Source organism: Ochotona princeps, chromosome 3, assembly GCF_030435755.1.
Source record: "Ochotona princeps isolate mOchPri1 chromosome 3, mOchPri1.hap1, whole genome shotgun sequence".
NCBI lineage: Eukaryota > Metazoa > Chordata > Mammalia > Lagomorpha > Ochotonidae > Ochotona > Ochotona princeps.
In genome coordinates, this window is record NC_080834.1 from 113,663,167 (window position 1) to 113,682,812 (window position 19,646).

The 19,646-nt window shown below is 40.5% G+C and overlaps 1 protein-coding gene across 3 annotated transcripts in view; it reads right to left on the reverse strand.

Moving 5' to 3' along the window:
• Window positions 1-341: 341 nt before the first annotated feature.
• The window catches only part of FNDC3B (fibronectin type III domain containing 3B), a 342,344-nt gene continuing 323,039 nt past the window's right edge, over window positions 342-19,646 (reverse strand). For all 3 annotated transcript variants that reach the window (XM_058661102.1, XM_058661100.1, XM_058661101.1), the window contains 2 exons: window positions 17,789-17,916; window positions 342-3,381 (listed from right to left, as the gene is read on the reverse strand). In XM_058661102.1, the coding sequence (XP_058517085.1) occupies window positions 3,070-3,381; window positions 17,789-17,916 (440 nt within the window). In that variant the 3' untranslated portion in view covers window positions 342-3,069. The remainder of the gene's footprint in view (window positions 3,382-17,788; window positions 17,917-19,646) is intronic.

Consider the following 19,646-nt stretch of genomic DNA (forward strand, 5'->3'; position numbering starts at 1 on the left):
TTGTCTTTTTAATTTAAAGAATTGTGCGAGGATAACATTCAAACACAGTCAATTAGGGCACTTTGCAATTTTGACATGAATACTGAATTACTGTAGTCAACAAAACAAGGTTAGAAAATGCCAACATTTCAGATTGATAAGAAGGCAGATAATATGAGAAAAATCTTTTTTATTTTTAAAAAAAGTTTTCTTCTAAACAATTTTTTTGAGGACAAAGGGCAGTTTGCTTCGCAAGGCTGGAATTTTCTGTGCCAGGGATACGTCTGCCATTGCAGAGGACTTAGAGCCTCCAAAAGCCACTCACTCACTCCCACGCATTGCAGAAGAGCAAAAGAGATACGGCTGGTACAACACTTTATTTTACTGTTCGTGTATAATGGCAATATATATGGTTACAGATCTGTATCACATATACATACTTGTGATAGAAAACAGTGCCACAGACAGCAGGACTTTCATAACAGAGGGATTCTAATGAGTATCAAATAGCAAAGAGCAATAAAACAAAGTGCTGTCAGCTTGTATTTCACACACTTCAGCTTTCCGGTGGTCAAACAGATGGTGTGGAAATCTCAAAAAGATCAAATATTCTTATTTTGGCCTAAAGCATTATTTCCTTTAAAAATAATCAACCAATTGAGAGAATTTCTTCACAGCAGCAGTTCTGAAATGTTTCAAAATAGACATTTTTCTCCCCTGCAAAAAGGGTTTTGTATTCAGTTGTGTTTTTACTGCTGAAGGCAAAAAATAAAAAAATAAAAAAAAATAAAAGGCCTTCTCTCCAAAATACCTCCAAGAAAGTCTTAGAAAAGGCAGGTGCCATGTCATAGTGGGTCATATATTGAAATAGAGGGATGAGATTTGGAAGGCCAGAACTTTGGCAAAAATACATTTCTCTTGATGTCATCAGTTTACAAGGCTAATTAAACTGTTCTAGTCAATAACAAAATACAAAGCTCTCTAGAACTTACTACATCAATATAGGCACACAGAATAATCACGGATCTCAGCACTCTTTGAAGAGATGATTATGGTTCTCTGGGTACATGTAAACGTCTCAATCACTGATAATGGATTTTGTTTTTGGCATTTAATGCACTAGATGCTCTCATCTTTAAAAACAAAAGAAAAATGTCAGAAGATTAATACTACTACAGGTGCTGCCAAGGAACATGATTGACCTAAAATTACAAAAGTATAAAACACAAAAAATTAACATGCTACAAAGGAAAATTAGTACATAAGTACATCAAAAATTATTTTACAATAAATAAAGATTGCACTGTAATTGGCATTTAAAGTACTGTATGCAGAATATAGTATAAATAAACCAAAAACAAAATAATGTTGGTTTCCCCATGACTTTGGTATGGGAATTTCATAAGCAAATACAGGATACTGCATCTTAGACAACACAGACCAAGCACAGAACAGCTATGATTAAGAAAAAAAACCAAAAAAACCAAACCAAAAAACCAAGCAGCAAAAATATATAAAAAAACAGAAGCAGGGAGATCCATTGTGTCTGCTGCACCCTTTTGGAATATATTTGCACCTCCAACTCTGAAATGTCCCTGAGGTACTCAAACATTATGGACTTTATATAAATAATCCAATGACTTTGGGTTAAAATTGATTATCTCGTGACTCAAACACTTTGCACTCCAGTAGCACCTGTTGATTGAAGATCTCAAAGCACTTGCAAACATTAGAATCCCCATTTTATTTTATGATATTTTATTTTTCAGGCATGGGAAAACTGAGGCACAGAGAGGTAAGGTGATGTGTTCAAGCCACTCAGCAAGTCAGTGACAGATCCAGGGAGAGAATCTAGGCTCCTTGACCCCGCAACCACCCTGTGCTCACCACTAAACATCATTTCCTCTCCACACAGCCAGACCAGCCCACCGGCAGGGCAGTTCAGACCCGGACGACTCTCCTGTGGGTTTTATCCACTTTCTTCTGCTGTTACATTAGTAGTAAGGGCTCCGAATTCAGGTATTGAAATTGAATTGCTTCATTGATACCTCAGAAGAACAACCTAGAGGCAAATCTTTCCAGAGTAATGAGCGGATGCATTAAAAAGACTGCTCACAATTAGTGTAAATCGTGGACAATGGGCAGAGGCACTAAACTGTCACCAGTTGTTGTCATAGAATTCTGGTCATACATAACAGAATATAATAACTCTAGTGATCATATTAGAAGTAGTTATATACAAAGACAGACAGACAAGTTAAAGCAGCTTTTAAAAGAGCTGAACAAGGAAATAACTAGCTATTGCACAATGCCCTCGTAAAGTTACTGCTATGAATTGATGTGGTAAAATCTACAATGCTCCATAATTTATAGGTGCATTTTGATTACTTGATTTCTGATACAGGCAGCTCATAGTGTTAAAATCATAAGAAATACAGATCATTAAAACGTTCTTAAAGTACACATTTTGATTTAAATGAACGAAACAGAGTTAAATAACTGAGTGACAAAATGTTGTTTCAGGCAGCCTTGTCTGAGTGAACACATCTTCAGTATGGTGTTGGTGTGGCAATACTCTGACAACACTGGAATCCTAGCCCTGTAAATACACACACACACACTGTGATTCATTCATGTTTACAGAAATAGATGATAAAGACATAAGAAGTGATTGGTGAATATAAATTACTAAACTGTAACACAAAAGGAAAAAAAAGGCTTGCAAAAGATATCAGTGAAACCAAAATAAAGGCAGATCTGGAAATTTCAAAAGAACATATGAAAGCTAGCTTTTGGTATCTGGCTTGCTTTTCTTCTTTTTTTTTTTTTTTTCTTTTTTCTTTTTTTCTTTAAAAATCCAGTTTAACTTCTTCCTAGTTATGCATTTCAAAAAGGTGCACCAAAACACTGCCATTGTTTTGCCTAGCTAAATCTGTAAAACAAGAGAAGTGTATAAATCAAAAAAAAAAAAAAAAAAAAAAAAAAAAGGAGGGGGCAGGGAGGCTTAAAAAAGGGAATATCTGAATACATGTGTGTATTAAAATGTGTAGCATTAACGAAATTCATACCTCTAGTTCTGTCTAGGCTTGCTTACTTCATGAGGAAGTACTGTAATATAAAGGCAAATAAAATGGATAAAGTTGCAAAGCCAAGCACAATGAGGGCTGCAAACTGTTCATCAGTAGGCATCATGCTCTTCATTTTGGGGTCATCTAAGCTCCCCATGTCCCCCGTAAGCATGACCTCACTTCGTTGTAGTACAAAGGCTGCAGACGGGCTGAAGGCTCCACTGAGCTCCTGAGAGGTGTCGAGGCAGCGACGGCAAGCGCACACGCGGAACCGGTAGTCTGTGTTGCTCTGCAGGCCTGAGATCTGAAACGTGGCGTCTTCTCCCTTGTACACCTTGGAGAAAAGGTAAAGTCCGAGTCAGTTCACGTGGGGCAATGCTGGTTTTCTAAAGTGGTCTTGACGGCTCTGGGGCTTTGTGGAGGAAAGCTTCGTTTGAATTCCCTCCACAACCATAACCAACGTGATATGAAAAGGATTTTCCTCCCACTCTCAGTTTCATCCCTAACAGAAGGTATTCCAGCTCACTGTGAATAATAATACATAATTTAAAATTCCGTGACTGATGCTGACAGAGGAGATGACGCACAAGAAAGGCAGCTCACATTTTCATAAAGAAGTACCTGGCTAAATTTTAACAATTTCATCTATATATCAGAAGATGCCTTTAACACAAAGATGCCTTTAATATATAGTTCTACATTTTTGGTCCCTCCTTCCGCCCCCACACCCCCGGTAACATTTTAAAATGAAAACAGTTAAAACCCATTAGTTGTGCAAAAATACCAAGTTTTTAAGTCAGATTTTTGGGCAATGATACATCACCCAACAGTGCCTCATCACCCAACAGTGCCTCCATTGAGAATGAGCCTTTATTCAGCGCCCTGGATGCCAGCATGAGACACCATCTGGTCCCAGTCTTCACTGGTCTGGCATGCCAGCTTTCTTCCCTTAGCTAAAAGTCTCTCTGAGCAACTCCTACCATTGCAAATCAGATCCTTACTAAAATAAGTTTCCTTGTGTTATTTCTATGGTTGCAAATCAACTTCCTACCAAAATGAGCTCACAGAACTGGGGGATTGGCATCGCCAGCTTCACTTGGTCCCCAAACACAAGAGTCATGAAGTCATTGTTTCCCTTACAGATAACATCTCAATGTTTGGCTTTTGTCTTGAGAGATTGCTTTTCCAGGAACTCAAGGCCTGAAGCAAAAAGTAACTCCCAGTTGCATGTCACCCTTGGACTGACTGGAACCCACTTCAACATGATTAATTAAACTCTGTGCAACATCACTGACCAATTGAAGGATGGGTCAGAGCACCACAGATCAGAAAAACATGGACGTTGAGCTGAACACATAACTCTCAGGTGTAAGGAGATTTAAAGTATAAGAACCCCTAAGGAGATCACAGGGAATTGGAGTACCCTTGTAGGATGAAAACTCTGAGGTCAACCATTCCCTATCGGATCTCCCACATGGGATGGAAGAAGCCCAGAACCCTCCTCAAAGGGTCTAATGACATCGGAACAACAGCCAGGAGTCCCGAGTGGTCCTCAGAAACAGAAGAACAGTAAGCTTCCTTCGGGACTCAGAAGAGGAGCTTTCTCTGGTCCTTACTTAGTTTCAACTTTGGGTCCCCATGCTCTCTTGCAATGATTATCAGGGTCACTCTGGAGGCCCCCACCCCCGCCAAATTAGATCAGATAGACACAGACCAATAAGAAAAGCTTAGAACAGACAAAAACAAAGTCAGCTTGGACTCCCATATACCTCACTAGGTAGGACACAAAGATCAGTTACTCCTCACTAAGGTATTGAAGATTTCTCTGCACACCCCTCCTAAAACTCTTGTGCTCCTCAATTGTTAACATATGGCTTTGTTAGAGTTATAACCCTGTTTGGACTATCCTAAAATTCACGTAGTTCATTAAAAATCATGCTTGAATACTATAAGCTGCTAAATATAAATATGTAGAAGAAAAGACACAAGACAGCTGAATAGTACCCTATTTTAAGGTTTACAGCAGTTGGTTATGTATAAAATTGAGATGTCAATAAAGTAGTTACAGGATGTGCTTAAGAACTTGCATTTTCTAACACATTGGTCACTTAGTACCAGGTCAGTTCATGATGTTGTAAATTTCCATGTTTCTTCCTGTTGTTGAATTTGTGTTATGGCTTTTCATTGGAGGGGATGATATTCTGCCAGTTCTACTTTCAGATCAAGGATGGTCTCCCAATGAAACTGTTGAATTTATCTGAACAATAAGATGCTGGACTCTGCATGGTCCATGCTCGCAATGATAGAATTATGACTGGTTATGAGTTGTACTACTGTAATAATATGGAGGAAATCAAAATGGGGGGAGGGCTTGGGGGAATCCCAGAGCCTATGGAACTGTGTCATAAAATGAAATAAAAAAAAAATAAAAAAAGAACCCCTACCTGCTTAGGAAGTTAGAGAATTAACTGAGGGGAAAAAACTAACTGACAGCTGCCTGGTTCCTTGCTCTACACTTTTTGCAAAAAACACCCACTTTCTGTTGCTCCTTATTAACTTGCTGCATATTACGAATGGAAACCCAGCAACAACTTGTTTGGAAATGTTCTATGGTAGCCCCTTTACGATGTATCACTTTAGGATTTGACTTCTAATTAGGACTTCTAATTTGACTTCAAATTAGGATTTGACTTCTAATCCTACAGTTCATCTTCCCTATTCTACAAGCTCACATAAGCAGAATCACACAGCACCCACTCTGTGAGTTTTACTATGTTGATTGATGATGGCTACTGTTATGCTGTATGACTCTATTTAACTTATTATTGGATGGACATTTGAGTGGTTTGAAGTTTGGAAGCTTTTCATTCAACTCTTTGAGGACTTAGTTTGTGCTAGTTTGTTTTTAATGTTCACTTATTTGAAAGGCAGTGAAGGAGATGAGAGATCTTCCACCTGCTGCTTTACTTTCTACATGCCTGCCACAGCTGGGGTTGGGACAGGTTGAAATCAAGCAGTCATGTGGAAGGAAAGGAGGCAAATACTTTAGCCATCACCTGCTGCCTCTCAGAGTGGATCTTAGCAAGAAGCTGCAGTCAAGAGCAAAGCTGGGTCTTCCAGAACCCCATCATTCCTCTACAGGATCAGGGCAGGCCCTACAGGCATCTCCACTACTACACCGAACACCAGCCCTAGGACTCCCATTTCTTTCTTCCCTTGGGGAAATACCACACAAATGACAGATCAAAGTGTAGGTTCCTATTTAACCTTCTGGAAAACAGACTGTGTATTACTTCCCACTCCCTCCAGCAAAGTACAAGAGCTGAAGTTGCCCTGTGTCCTCACTAGCACATGTTACTATTAATCTTTTACATTTCAGCTACTGCAGCAGGTGTGAACAGCACTCCACTTTGATCTGCCTACTGCCTAATATTGCTGCAATACTTTTCCTGCATTTCTTGGTCATTCACATACCACCTTTTTGAAAAAGGTAGAAGTATATTCCTTGTTTTGTTGCATTTTTATTATTATTTTGTAAAGGTTATTTATAGAACCTGGATATATGTCTCTTGACTGGCATATGTGTTATCAGTATTTTCTCCCAGTTTGTGATTTGCCTAATGGTTTCCTTTAGGGGGCATTTTTGAACTATAGTCATTACCAATTTAAACTGAAATAATGCAGCAGTCTATATATTAGGAGTGTTTCATCTCTGTCTGATCAGTTTCTTGCATTAAGGGGCTGTGATGTCTTCTTACACGGCCATCAGGAGGCATCCCATTCCAGGGACTTGAAAACTACAGGTTCCCTGAGAAAGTCATCCCTTGAGGGGACTTCTGCTACTAGGACTCTCTGGACACAGTGAAACTGACCCTGAGAGAGCTTGGAGGAAGTGATACTAGCATAAAACAACGTAACAACTTATGTCAATTTTCATAAGCCATAAAACCATCCAGTGAATACAGATGGAAAAAAAAAACCAGTTGCTACTTAAATCAGCTGAAGATCTGGTAGATAGGCAAGTTAAAAAGAAAGGAAAATGAACCAAATATTTGCTGAATAGCACTCATTTTGCTCCAGTGAAGTGCATAAAGTATGCCTGGTATACAATACTTACACAATAAAAGTTATTTGGTATCGCTACTTAGAACTTTAAAAAAAAATCACTAAATACACTCTTAAAATATAGCAGTTAAATGACAAGATTTGGACATTTTCACCCCAGTAAGAGGTTACTTGTTATTTGTTCCCATGAATACATATCCCCTGGAAATGAAAGTCTTCCCAACAAACTCAACTGAAGTACTACTACCCAGCACTTCAGTTACTGGGAAGATACAAACGTCTTCACCTTTCTAAAGCTTGGTATGGAAACGTCTACTGGGAAGTGGGCATTTCAGTGGCAGACGTGTGTGCACAGTGAAATGAAAGGATCTCAAACAGTTTAGAAAGGGAACCAGACTTTCACTGTTCACCTGACACTCATTTTCTTAAGATATTCCTTCCTCACTCATTTTAAGATTTTATGTGCAGACTTCACCGTTTTGTCTGCTGGATTACTGCTGAGTGACTAAGCCTCCTGAAAACCAACTCCATTTTTTTTTTTTTTTACACCCTTGTGGCTTCATCATTGCTTTTGCTATTCCCTTTGTAAGACTTTAAGCATGCATGATTCTCCTGCAGAGAGACCCTGCTTCTTTATAAACCGTGGCATGCAACTTAGCAACCAGAAGGACAAACAGAGCAGGGCCGCAGCAGCGAAAGGCAGAGCTGTAAGAAAGCCCTCAGGGTACCAACAGGCCCTTCCCTTCTCACTGCTCCCTGTTCCAAGGATGAGGCTAAATCAAAGTTTTAAGAAAAGTTTGTTGTCATAGAGACTTCTCCAATCCAAACACAACCAGCTATTCCAAAGTTTAGACTACCTCATGATGGAACGGACCCTCCCTAAGTTATTTCTCAACATGTGGAAGGTTTTAGGAAAACAATGTTGTGCTTGGTTTTCCTCTGTAAAGCAACCCTCTAGTTGTGAATGTTTAATGTTTCATTTAGTTGGTTTTTTTTTTTTAAACTTTAAGCATTTTTCTTATTTATTTAAAAGTCAGAATCACAAAGAAAGACATAGGTACCGACAGGCCATTCCTTTCTCACTACTCATCGTTCTAAGGATGAGACTAAAAGGAATAATTTAAGAAGAGCTCATTGTGATAAAGTCCTCTGGAATGCATCTTCCACTGTTCTCCCAAGTGCATTAGCAGGTAGCTGGATCGGAAGCGGAGGAGTCAGGACTCGAGCCCGTGTTCATGTGGACTGTCAGCATTGCAGACAGCAGCTTTCTCTGCTATGCCTCGGTTTTGATTTTCTTAAATCTAAACTGTTCGGTTGGTAACTTTGTGAGAAAAGTCTTTTTTCTTTTTTTCCTAAAATTGTTTATAAAGAGATTGGTTTGCAATGTCTGGGTCCAACACAGCCTGACAGTGGGGTCCTGAAACACATGCCATCTGGGCCCTGGTGTGGGCTCTTGGTTGAATCACGGGTCTGGGCGTGGCAGACTCAGCCAACCTTTCCTTGCAATGAAGGAGAGCTTAGTTAGTAAACATTTATCCACTGTTGTGAACAGTTAACTCATTAATCATGATTAAGTTTTCAGTGGATGTGAAAAACCTCAACTATCAAATTTGCTGGGAGGAATAAATGACACAAAGTTTGCAGAATTTGGTCCTTTGTGGACACTCAGTAAAAGTTAGTTCCCCTTTCCTGGTTTCCCATGGTGTGCCTGCCTATATAAAATGTTTACAGCCTGTATTGCAATAACTGCTTACAAGACATTAGAATTTTCCTTCTTGATAATGGAAAAGACACATGCGTGAAATGTCTTCCTTTAATATTTAAGGTATTGTAAAGTAGATCTTAAGATGTTAAGTTTTAGAGGTGCTTCAAAAATTAAAACTGTGGGCTTGGCATTGTAGCCTCGTGGCTAAAACCCTTGCTTTGCATGCGCCTGAGATCCCATGGGGGCACTGGTTCTAATCTTGGCTGCTCCACTTCCTTTCCAGCTCCCTGCTTGGGGTTTGGGAAACCAGCTGAGGATGACCCAAGGACTTGGTACCCTGCACCCGTGTGGGAGACCCGGAAGAAGCTCCTGGCTCCTGGCTTTGGATTGGCTCAGCTCTGGCTGCTGTGGCCACTTGGGGATTGAACCAGCAGAAGGATGTTTTCTCTCTCACGCCAGGCAAGACAGTGACATCAGTCAGCTCAAACCAATGAAGTAAAAACCTTTAAAGAGAAAGATAGTAGAGATTTTCTGGTTCAAAGGAAGCAAGAGTGGTAGTTTTCTAAGTGAAATTAAAAGATTTTTTTTTTTGCTAAATAGACAGACATTGAAAAAGTCAATTATTTAAATTTTATATAACACAGTGACAATAGATTGAGTTATTATACTTATATCTATATTACTAAGTATAAAGTTATGGGTATTTAAAAAACAATGAGAATCAAAAAACGACCAGATACTAGTAAGAAGCCCAAATCAATGAAAGCGAATTCATCATCTTTGCAGCAATTATGTCTATAAGGAGCCACACTTCCACAGATCAGAAGCAAAGCCTTCCAAGCCTGAAGGCCATTTTAAACGTCTGGGGATTATTGCTAAGACTAGCTGTGATAATGTGTGGCCACCTCCCAGGACAGGGCCAACATGCAGCAGAAACCTAAGAAAAACTAGCACAGAGGCCAGGATTGGGGTGTGGCTGGTAAAGCTACCTCTTAGTGATGCAGAAACTTATATGGACACTGATCCAAATTCTGGCCATTCCACTTCCAGCCAGTTCCCTGCTGATGGCCTGGGAGCAGCAGTGTCAGAAGGCCCACATGTTTGGACACTGCCTACCCCAGTGGGAGCCCAAAGAAGCTCCTGGCTTTGGCCTGGTCCAGTGCTGGCCATTAAGACCATCTATGGAGTAAACTAGTGAATGGAAAATGTTTTGCTACCTTTCTCTCTCTGCATAACTCTTACTTTTAAAAATAAATAATTGTTACAAAATAAATGGCAGAATAAGCTTCTTACTATAAAGAGTACTATAAAGTTACTTTGAAAATGTTTTCCTGCCCCCTTGCAGGAATCATGCATAACAGCCTGCCACAAGGACTTAGCACCATAAAATCTCGGGCCTTCCACACAGAAGATGTGCAGGAACCAACAGAAGTGGAGCCCTGGGCATGCTTGCCTAGTGTGTGTGCCTGTCTGAGAGTCCTTTCATGGCCTAGGATACTGTCTCCAGTTTGCAAGCCATACGCTTGTGCCTCAGCTGGGCTAATTTCCCCTGCGACTGGGCTGCTCTGCACATCAGCACAGTGGGCCATGCCTTTGTCGGTCTGTTTTCATTCATTTTGACAGGGGCAGAATTACTGGCTTTTCCTCCTGCCTCAACCCAATTTATAAGGCAGAGCTTGCCCCATTTAAGTTTTTTTTTTTTTTTTATTGAAGCAACCAATCATAATACTGCAGTTAACTATACACACAATATTATAATTTAGAATTTATTATTTATAAAACTATTTCTGTTCTTGATTTGGTGAACAGTGTATTTCACTGTAATTCACATGTGGATTCCAAGTGGTAGGATTTAAAGTAACACCCAAATAACTCAAGTAAAGGAGCCATGATACTAGATTCAGAACCACACGCTGCGTAACTGAACGTTTCAACAGCAGGGAGCTTTCGGGGGAGGACTGGCGTGGGAGGTGCACGGTGGGATGGCTGCAGGCTCAGCTAAAACTGCCCCTCCCCTCATCCCTCTCACCCCCAACTGGAAAGTGAGACATAACAAATTCTGCCAAGTGTTATCTCCACAACTCCTTTGCTCACTGAAGAAATCTGACAGAGTAACTGACACAGGGGCTGATTACCTCTACTCTCAAAAGACAGCCAAGACAGGGCGAGGGGAAACTGATTCCACAAAATCAGGAGGTAGACTTGTGCTTAGGCTAACCCCAGGTCCTGCCCCAAGATGGAATCCGCTCCCGGACAGGCCTCCTCTGTTGGGAGAATAAGGCGAGGCAGGCGAGTTTGCCCTTGAGCACAGCAGTACAGGTATGCTCACTTCTACTGAGCTGCTGCTTGTAGGGACACTTTGTTTTTTGCTCCAGTGGACCAAGATCAATAGCCATGGAGACCATGAACTCTGGCTGGCTTCCCCCACAATAAATAAAGGGTCCTACACCTGGACACCAAAGATAAACAAATAAATAAACTTACTTTATTTACACAGAGGGGGAGGGAGAGAAGGTAAGAGGAAGAGGTAGAACGCAGAAGGTAATGAGAGAGAAAAAAGAAAGGAGGGAGGGTGGGAGGGGAAGGGGGTGAGAGAAAGATGCTTCCTGGTTCACTTCTTAAATGGCTACAAAAGCTGGGGCCAGGCCACACTGAAGTCAGGGGCCCAGAGATTTCTCTGGTTCTCCCATGTGGGTGTAGGGGCTCAAGCACTGGGCCATCTTCCATTGCGATACCACAGCACTGGCCCCAAACATAAACCTACTGTATACAGAGTTTTAACTGCAGACAAGTACGACCACAGACTCCATCAGGCACTTAAAGGGATCTAGAAACCTTAAAAAAATCTAAATATCAATAAGATAAATGATGCCTTGTAAAGATGTCTGCCGCACACTATTTTTATTTCATCCCTAATGCTGCAAATCAAAGAAACGATGTCATGAGACTGTCATCATCTCACTGTTTAATTTCTGTTAGCAAATTGAAAGTTCTAAGAAAATCAAAGATTCATACATATGCCAGGAGGAGACGAAACACGTTTCAATTTCAGAAATACATTTATGAAGAGGAGCTCTCATCCCACGCATTTTCAGGTCCTACAAAGAATTTCTTAAGAAGGCAACAAAACCAACCACCAAGAATTTTACCAATTTGTCACATATGCTGACTGCCTACTGCAAATGATTTCTTGAATATTTTTTTAACATTTTATTATTATTATTATAATTTTATGATACAATTCCATAGGCTCCTGGTATTTCCCTTATCCTCTCCCCAATTCCCTCCCCTCCCACCTAGTTCCTCTATATCATTACTAAAATATAGTTCTTTATACACAGTCATATGTCCATCATTGTGGGCATGGACAATGGCAGAGAGTCCAACATCCTATTGTCAAGATATAGTGAACAGTTTCATTGTAAGTCCATCTTTGTCTGGAAGTAGAAATGCATACTACATTGTGTCCTCACATCTGGAGGTTAGTCTCCATTTCACAGCTACTGTACATCCCCTCAAATGAAAAGTCATAACACGAAATCAACAATAGAAAGAAAAGTAGAAATTTACAATGCCATAAAGTTAAATGACACGTTACTAGATGTAAGAGTCTCCATTACACAGTTACTATACATCCCCTAAAATGAAAAACCACAAAACAAAATCAACATCAGGGAGAAAAAAAAATTAACAACACCATGAAGTTAAAAAACATGCTACTAAATCTCTAACAATGTAGCTAAAGAAATGAAAATCAAGAACCTTCTTGCAGAAAATGATGCTACTGTATGATCTACGAGTCATTGAATAATTTAATAAGAAAGTGTTTTAAAGAGATGAAACTAACAGAAAACCACAAAACCCACGTTGATTTTTGTTGGTGAAGTGTGTCTCTTCTAGACAATAAATAGATGTTGTTTTTTAATCCAGTCTGCTAATCTATGACGTCTGATTGAGCTTAAGCCATTTACATTCAGAGTTTAATATGTATGGGTGGTACTTTGGTCCTGTCATTTTAGGAATGGGTTGTTCATTGGCTTAGTCTTCTGTTGTCATTTTATTGGGATGTTCTTCCCATTTGCCTTTGGTTTTGGTAGGTGCTATTTATTCCTCTTCTCTGCCAAGAGAACATCTTGAAGTATCATTTGTAGGGCAGGTTTGGAAGAGGCAAATTCTTTTAACTTTTCTTTACTGTGGAAGAATTTTATTTCATTTTCAAAGACAAAAGAAAGCTTTGCTGGATGTTATCCTGGGCCGACAATTTTTTTCTTTTAGAATCTGGAATATGTCACTCCATTCTCTTCTTGCCTGTAGAGTTTCCTGTGAGAGATCTCCTGTGAGTTTAATTGGCATTCATTTATACGTCAATTGATTTTTTTCAAGGGCACATTTAAGGATCTTTTCCTTATGTTCAATTGAAGAGAGCTTGAAGATCATGTGTCTTGGTGAAGATCTCTTTTTATCAAACCTGTTGGGAGTTCTGTGCCCCTCCTGGATCTTGTTTCCCAATTCTTTCTCCAGATTAGGGAAATTTTCCTTTATTATTTCATTAAATACATTTGCAAACTCAGCTTCTCTTTCTGCACCTTCTGGGACTCCCATAACTCTTATATTTGGCCTTTTAATAGTGTCTTTCAATTCTTGAATACTTTTTTTGGCCTGATAAAGCTCTGCTTTCAGTTTTTTGTTTGCTTCCCCCTGATGACAGGAAATACCTTCCAATTCTGAGATTCTTTCTTCTGCTTGCTTCATTCAATTTTGGAGACTCTCCATTGTACTTTTAATTTGCTCTACTGTGTTCTTAATTTCTGATCTATCAGCCTTGATTTGCTTTATTGCTTCCTTAAATTCTTTAAACTCTTGTATGTGCTTCTCATTGTTGATAAGAAGCTTTAAAATGAGTTTTATGAATTCTGTGTGCCCCATTTTCTCGATGTCTTCTTCAGTTAACTCTGAGGTTGGCATAGGGTTTTGCTCCTTTGCAGGGGAGTTTTCAGTAATATTCATTGTGCTTTTGTCTCTTCTTTTGCTCTTGATCATTGTACTTCTGGTTAGCAGAGTCTTCTCCTTGGGGCAGGTTTCTAAGCTGTGTCACCCACAGGTCTACACTGTGATTTTACTTATTGCAGTTGGTACACAACTCTTTGTTTGCAACCACTTGTGCCACAATCTCCAACAAGGTCCAGGTCTGGGTTTTTATGTTAGATTTTCACCGTGGTCTCCACAGCCCCAGCTCCTGGCTCACCACTCTCCACCTCCTGTGATACCATGCTGAGGCTGCACCATTGTCTCTGCAACCTTTCTCCCACTTTCAGTTGGAGCAGGTCCCAGGCATTAGAGAGACACCAGGCGTGCTATATAGATAGGTTGTTGGTGGTGCTGATCTTGCCAGAACCTGTTGGACGTTAGGTCTGGGTGCCACACGGACCTATTTTGACCCATATGATGCCACAGTCACTATTATTTTCCTGTGGGACCAGTGCAATCCACTGACCTCAGTGAGTTCTTGCAAGCTCAGCACATGCGCAGTTCACTGTTTTCCCCTGCAGTCCTAAAGCTATTGCCACAGTGTACAAAATGGCGCCTGACGTACCACCACTAGAATTCTTGATCTGCTGGCCGTCAGGTCTTAGGGCTACCCAGACCTGTCTTGGGTGGAACCTGTAGAATGCCATGTTGCTGCAGTTCACTGAGTCACAAATGAGTTCACTCCCAGCTCAGCATATGCTCAGTCCTTTCCCTTGCCTTTATCTCCTTACTCAAAATGGCGCCCAATTTGGCTCTAGGGGGCTGACTGGGCTGTGAAATCCACCCTGTTCTCGCACTGTCCATCTGGGATCTGCTGCTCTGTCTCTGCTTCTGGTCAAATCAAACAGACCAGCTGGATGGACAGTTCTTTGTCTGGGTTTGCCTCCCAAGCTCCCAGTGAAAGTCCCTTTCCACCTGGTTGCTGGTGGAGTTCAGATCGCTGTTAGTTGAATCCTGCTGGAGTATCAGTCACTGCAACACCACACTGTTGTGCCTGCTGCTTTCCTGAGTCTGTCAGTCTCCAGGTATCCCTCTGCTGTTGTTCTGTCCTTTCCTATTTCCTGGAATATGTCCTCTCTGCTTCATCCTGATTGTTTTTCTGTCCGTTTAAACGTGTCCTTACCCTATTACACCATCTTGATTCTCCCGATTTCTTGAATATTTTAAATTAATTTATTATTTAATAATTACAATGGGCTGCCTGCCTACCTTATGACGACAGAGAAAAACCAGCTGTTTTTTTTTTTTAAAGATTTTTATTATTATTGGAAAGCCGGATATACAGAGAGGAGAAGAGACAGAGAGGAAGATCTTCCATCCGATGTTTCACTCCCCAAGTGAGCCGCAACGGGCCGGTGTGCGCCAATCCGATGCCGGGAACCTGGAACCTCCTCCAGGTCTCCCACGCGGGTGCAGGGTCCCAAAGCCTTGGGCCATCCTCGACTGCTTTCCCAGGCCACAAGCAGGGAGCTGGATGGGAAGTGGAGCTGCCGGGATTAGAACCGGCGCCCATATGGGCTCCCGGGGCTTTCAAGGTGAGAACTTTAGCCGCTAGGCCACACCGCCGGGCCCGAGAAAAACCAGCTGTAATCAACTAGAACCACAGCCAAGTTAGTTAAGGCTTCATGTTGATCTTCAGAGAGGCCAGGGTCCTTGTCAAATGCTGCTGTAAAAAAAAGCCAGGGAAGGAGGACCCCTTTCTGTTGCAGTGACTTTCTGTTTTATCTAAATTATAAATATCACATCTATTCTGAGGGGAAATTGACTTTCACCACTCTTGCAGACAGAAGTTCCCTGTGACTTTGACATTGACCCACTTATGAATGCAAGAGATATTGAGTGAGCGTCAAACTGTGTGCCAGTCTTTGGAAAATGAAATCCAGTAGCAGAAGCTCCCATGTTAGTGGGTCCTGTCGGATAAGTGTTATGCAACACAAACCTTATGAATCCAGGGCTCTGCTGTAGGGGGTGAACAGCAGTGAGTACCCCTCATTTCCTGTTGCTTTCCCTTATGAGTTCCAAGCTTATTATCTGTTATTCGAGGATTGTAATTATTTTAACTTCTGCTCAGCACACACACACACACACACTAAAAATAAGGGTTCATTCTCCATCTCATGTCAGGAACAAATCAAAGAAATACTCAAAACATCGTGATTAAAATAATGCTTGCTGAAAAGAAGAAGATGACCAACATTTTTTCCCCACAATAAAATGGCAGCAAAAAAAAAAAAAAATCCAGTACAAATTGTCCCTGATTAACTTGTGGATTTTGATGGTCCACTCCTAGCCTTAATCATTTCCTGGTAAATGCAGGAAACACACTGACATACAAAGAATGTGAATTCCCATTCCCTGAGCTTACCCCGTGGCTACGGTGTTTCTACCTGTTTTTAACAAACACATTTGTTAGTAACTGTTTATGGTAAGTAAATACATGATTGTGTACTATGTTAGTATTTAACTATTGATTAGTCTCTAAATATACAACATTAAACAGCAGACTGAAACTTTTAATCTACTAATAAAGTTTTACGTTGCCACATAGGTTACCCTTTACTCTGACAGTATCAGTCAGACATGTATAGATACTGGGAAAGTACTGTTGCTATTCTAATGTGAAGTAGTGGTCACCATAATATGAGAATCAGTACATTTTTCCAAGAAGAGGAGGAAAGGCATAGGACATCGAATGAAAGGTTTGTAAAATACAATGATGAACATGCAATGTAATATACTCTTGGGAAATGAATTATTTCGAAATATTAAATGGTATGCTGTGAAATTCCTTAACACCTCATATATATTTCAACCACTGTCTCATTATGGAATGAGGACAATGCTATTAAAGATAACTAAATCTGGAGTGGAAAATTCTACGCTATGTGAGTTGAGATCCTGACACCAGTCACGTTTGTCTAGTAAGAGGAAGCAATTATACCCGTGGATTTATTTTCTCTGAAATGGGAACACTGTATTAAAACAATAAGGTTGGATAATAAAGCAAAACCAGTCTCTTTCACTCCTAGGAGGAATGATGAATCTTTGGTGACATCATTCACTGACAGGAATCAATACTGGAAGATGTCAGGTTGAAGATTAAGACATCAAGTGTTCTTTATTATTACAAAAGAAAACATCAACTAGCCATTTAACAAAATCTCTACCAAACTGCTTTTACCTTGTTCTGTGTTGAGCCCCCTGAGCTTCAGAAATTATACTCATGTTTCAGGGGATGTGTCGCATTTATTTATGCAAAGGGCTGATGAGAGACAAGTCTCTGCTTACTGGTGGAATGAATGGTACTATATCCTGATTTCACAAAAATAGTTGTTAAGCACATTCCAGGATCCTACAGAATATCTGAAGTTTTGGTAGTTGGTAACCTGATACTGAGTTGCTCTGGAAGAATTAAGAATTAACAAGCAGGGTGGAAAACAAAAATGAAATTATGTATCTGGCCATTTGCCAATCATATTTAGAAGTGATTCCTAGGCATAGTAAGGGTGATAAGCCATTATAACCCAGAGCTGCTAAGTAACAGGTGACCCTTTGCGTCCCACTGTAAATCTTGTTAAAAGGTATGCAGGACACAGACTTTAATAGTTAAGTTGGCATGGTTTACCTTCTAGAACAGTTGGCGCTTTAGTTTTCAATCATACACAATCTTTGATAGTTGCAAATGGTACTGTCAATATTACACACAATTTACATTTTGCAATTTATGCCTAAGAACGCAAAATTCAATATGAATGTCACCACATGTAAAATGAAATATGAAGGACTTATATACTCTGAATGATAAGGTAACAATCACATATTCTGATCATTAATTTCAAGAAAAAAGTAGCTCATTAAATCATTCATTCATGGTGACGGGCAGAGGCAAGTAGCCAGCCTGACTTTGTCCAGTTACATATCTGCCACACACAACGGTCCTTACCTGTTTGTATTCGGATTCTCTTCCAACCAATACCTGCAGAATGTAGTTCACAGGGTCACCTTTCATGGGTGGTACTGTCTCCCATAAAATCTCACATGAATTTCCTTCCAATTGTGTTACTCGAGGTGCTGGAATACAAACCCATACATTTAAGATCAAAAATCAAAGAGTCATATTAAGAGCTAACATGCTAATGCTATTAATAGGTAACCCAGAGAATGACTTGGCACTTAAGTGCCTGTCATGGGCAGGGGATGGAGAAGGTGAGAAAGAGGTGGCAGGTTTGTGTGTTAGTTGCCCATCCTCCCATAAGCCAGCAGGGTGCTCTTCGGCCACCAAGAAGTTACTTCAAGACTAGAAAGCCACTGATTAAAACATCCTTTATTCATTAGCCTGTAAATAACTACTTGGCCTGGATTTTACACACACACATGTATGTAAATTCTCCACTAGGACTCTCATACACCCTTTAAGGTTGAGGCACTGTGCTAGGTGCCGTGGGGGATGCAAAAATAATTAAGGCACATTGTTGTCAAAGATCTTAAGACCTTAAGGGAAGGGCAGAGCAAGGTATGAGACCAATGCAAAAGAAATTGAACATCGTAGGAAGACTAACATGGAATGGGGAACAGAGGACAAGAGATGGGGAGGGACGGGATACATCTGTGTGAGGGCTAAGGGGATGGTTCAGGAGCAGGTGGCAAGCTAATGCCAAAGAAGGGGCAAGTGCTGAAAGCCTTTAAGCTGCACCTTCTGGAGCCATGAGTCTCATTTAAAAATGAATTATATCAGACTGTAGTAAAACACTTCAAATGCTACAGATTTTTAAGAGATTTTCCTAGAGGTTATATGTCTACAGCTTGATTCAAATATGATATTTTAAAATTTTACAACTAGGATACATCATTCCTCTGACTTCTCCTCTTACAATTTCTAATTGTCCACGATTCTTTGTAAGCAATTGTTTCCATTGGTCATTTCATGTAAGACTGTTTTTTTTTTTTTTTTTTTAAAGAAAGCTTTTCTTAAAAAAAAAAAAAAAGCCTCTGTCGGAATTACTTGGTCAAAACTCCAAACAATTCACGGCAAAACTTAAAAAGGAATTTTAGCAGAATAAACAGTCTTTGGGTAAGAGAATAATTTTGCAAGTCTAAGAGTACAAAGACAACCTTGTGAGCCAACTGCCTTTCTAAAGTCTAAGTGCCAAGAAAACACAGGTGTTTTCTAAGCACTAGTAAATGCAGCAACCCTTCTCTGGGACCACCCAACCACCCAACCAGCTGCAGAGCTGCAGTGTCCACAGGAGTCACTTCGGTTGAGGTTGCGATGGGAAGTCATGGGCTGGGGCATTGGTTGCCCACCTGACCCACCAATGCCATGCAGGTGGATGAATACTTACGTCTGTCAGTCACAAAGGAACAACTGTCAGAGGGCACACAGGGTAGGGAAGCTGTGGGAAGGTATCTGCCATACAGCAGCCTGGGAAGGAGTCATGGGAAACCCTTTCAGAATGTAAGTCCCACCTTGACTTAGGACTAGAGGCTCTTCATCCTGCTGTAATAGACTCTGGTAGTGTTAGCAGTCAACTCAGCTCCTTTATGGGAAAGTCCTGAGTCCAAGCTCTTGTTCCTCAAGATAAACACTTATAGGTCCTTCCTTCCCCCCAAGGTTGAATATACGCTTCCATCTGTCAGCCTTGAATCTTTTTGAGCAGCAACTGGATAAAGCCACTTGTGCTGTCTGTCTCCCTACGTGTTACCAGTAGGCATTTCCACAAGAACCACAGACCTGGGCAAGGCCTAGCCTCAGTCCATGAGGGCTGCATAAGTTCTTGCTGCTGTTAGCTTTACTCTGTTGC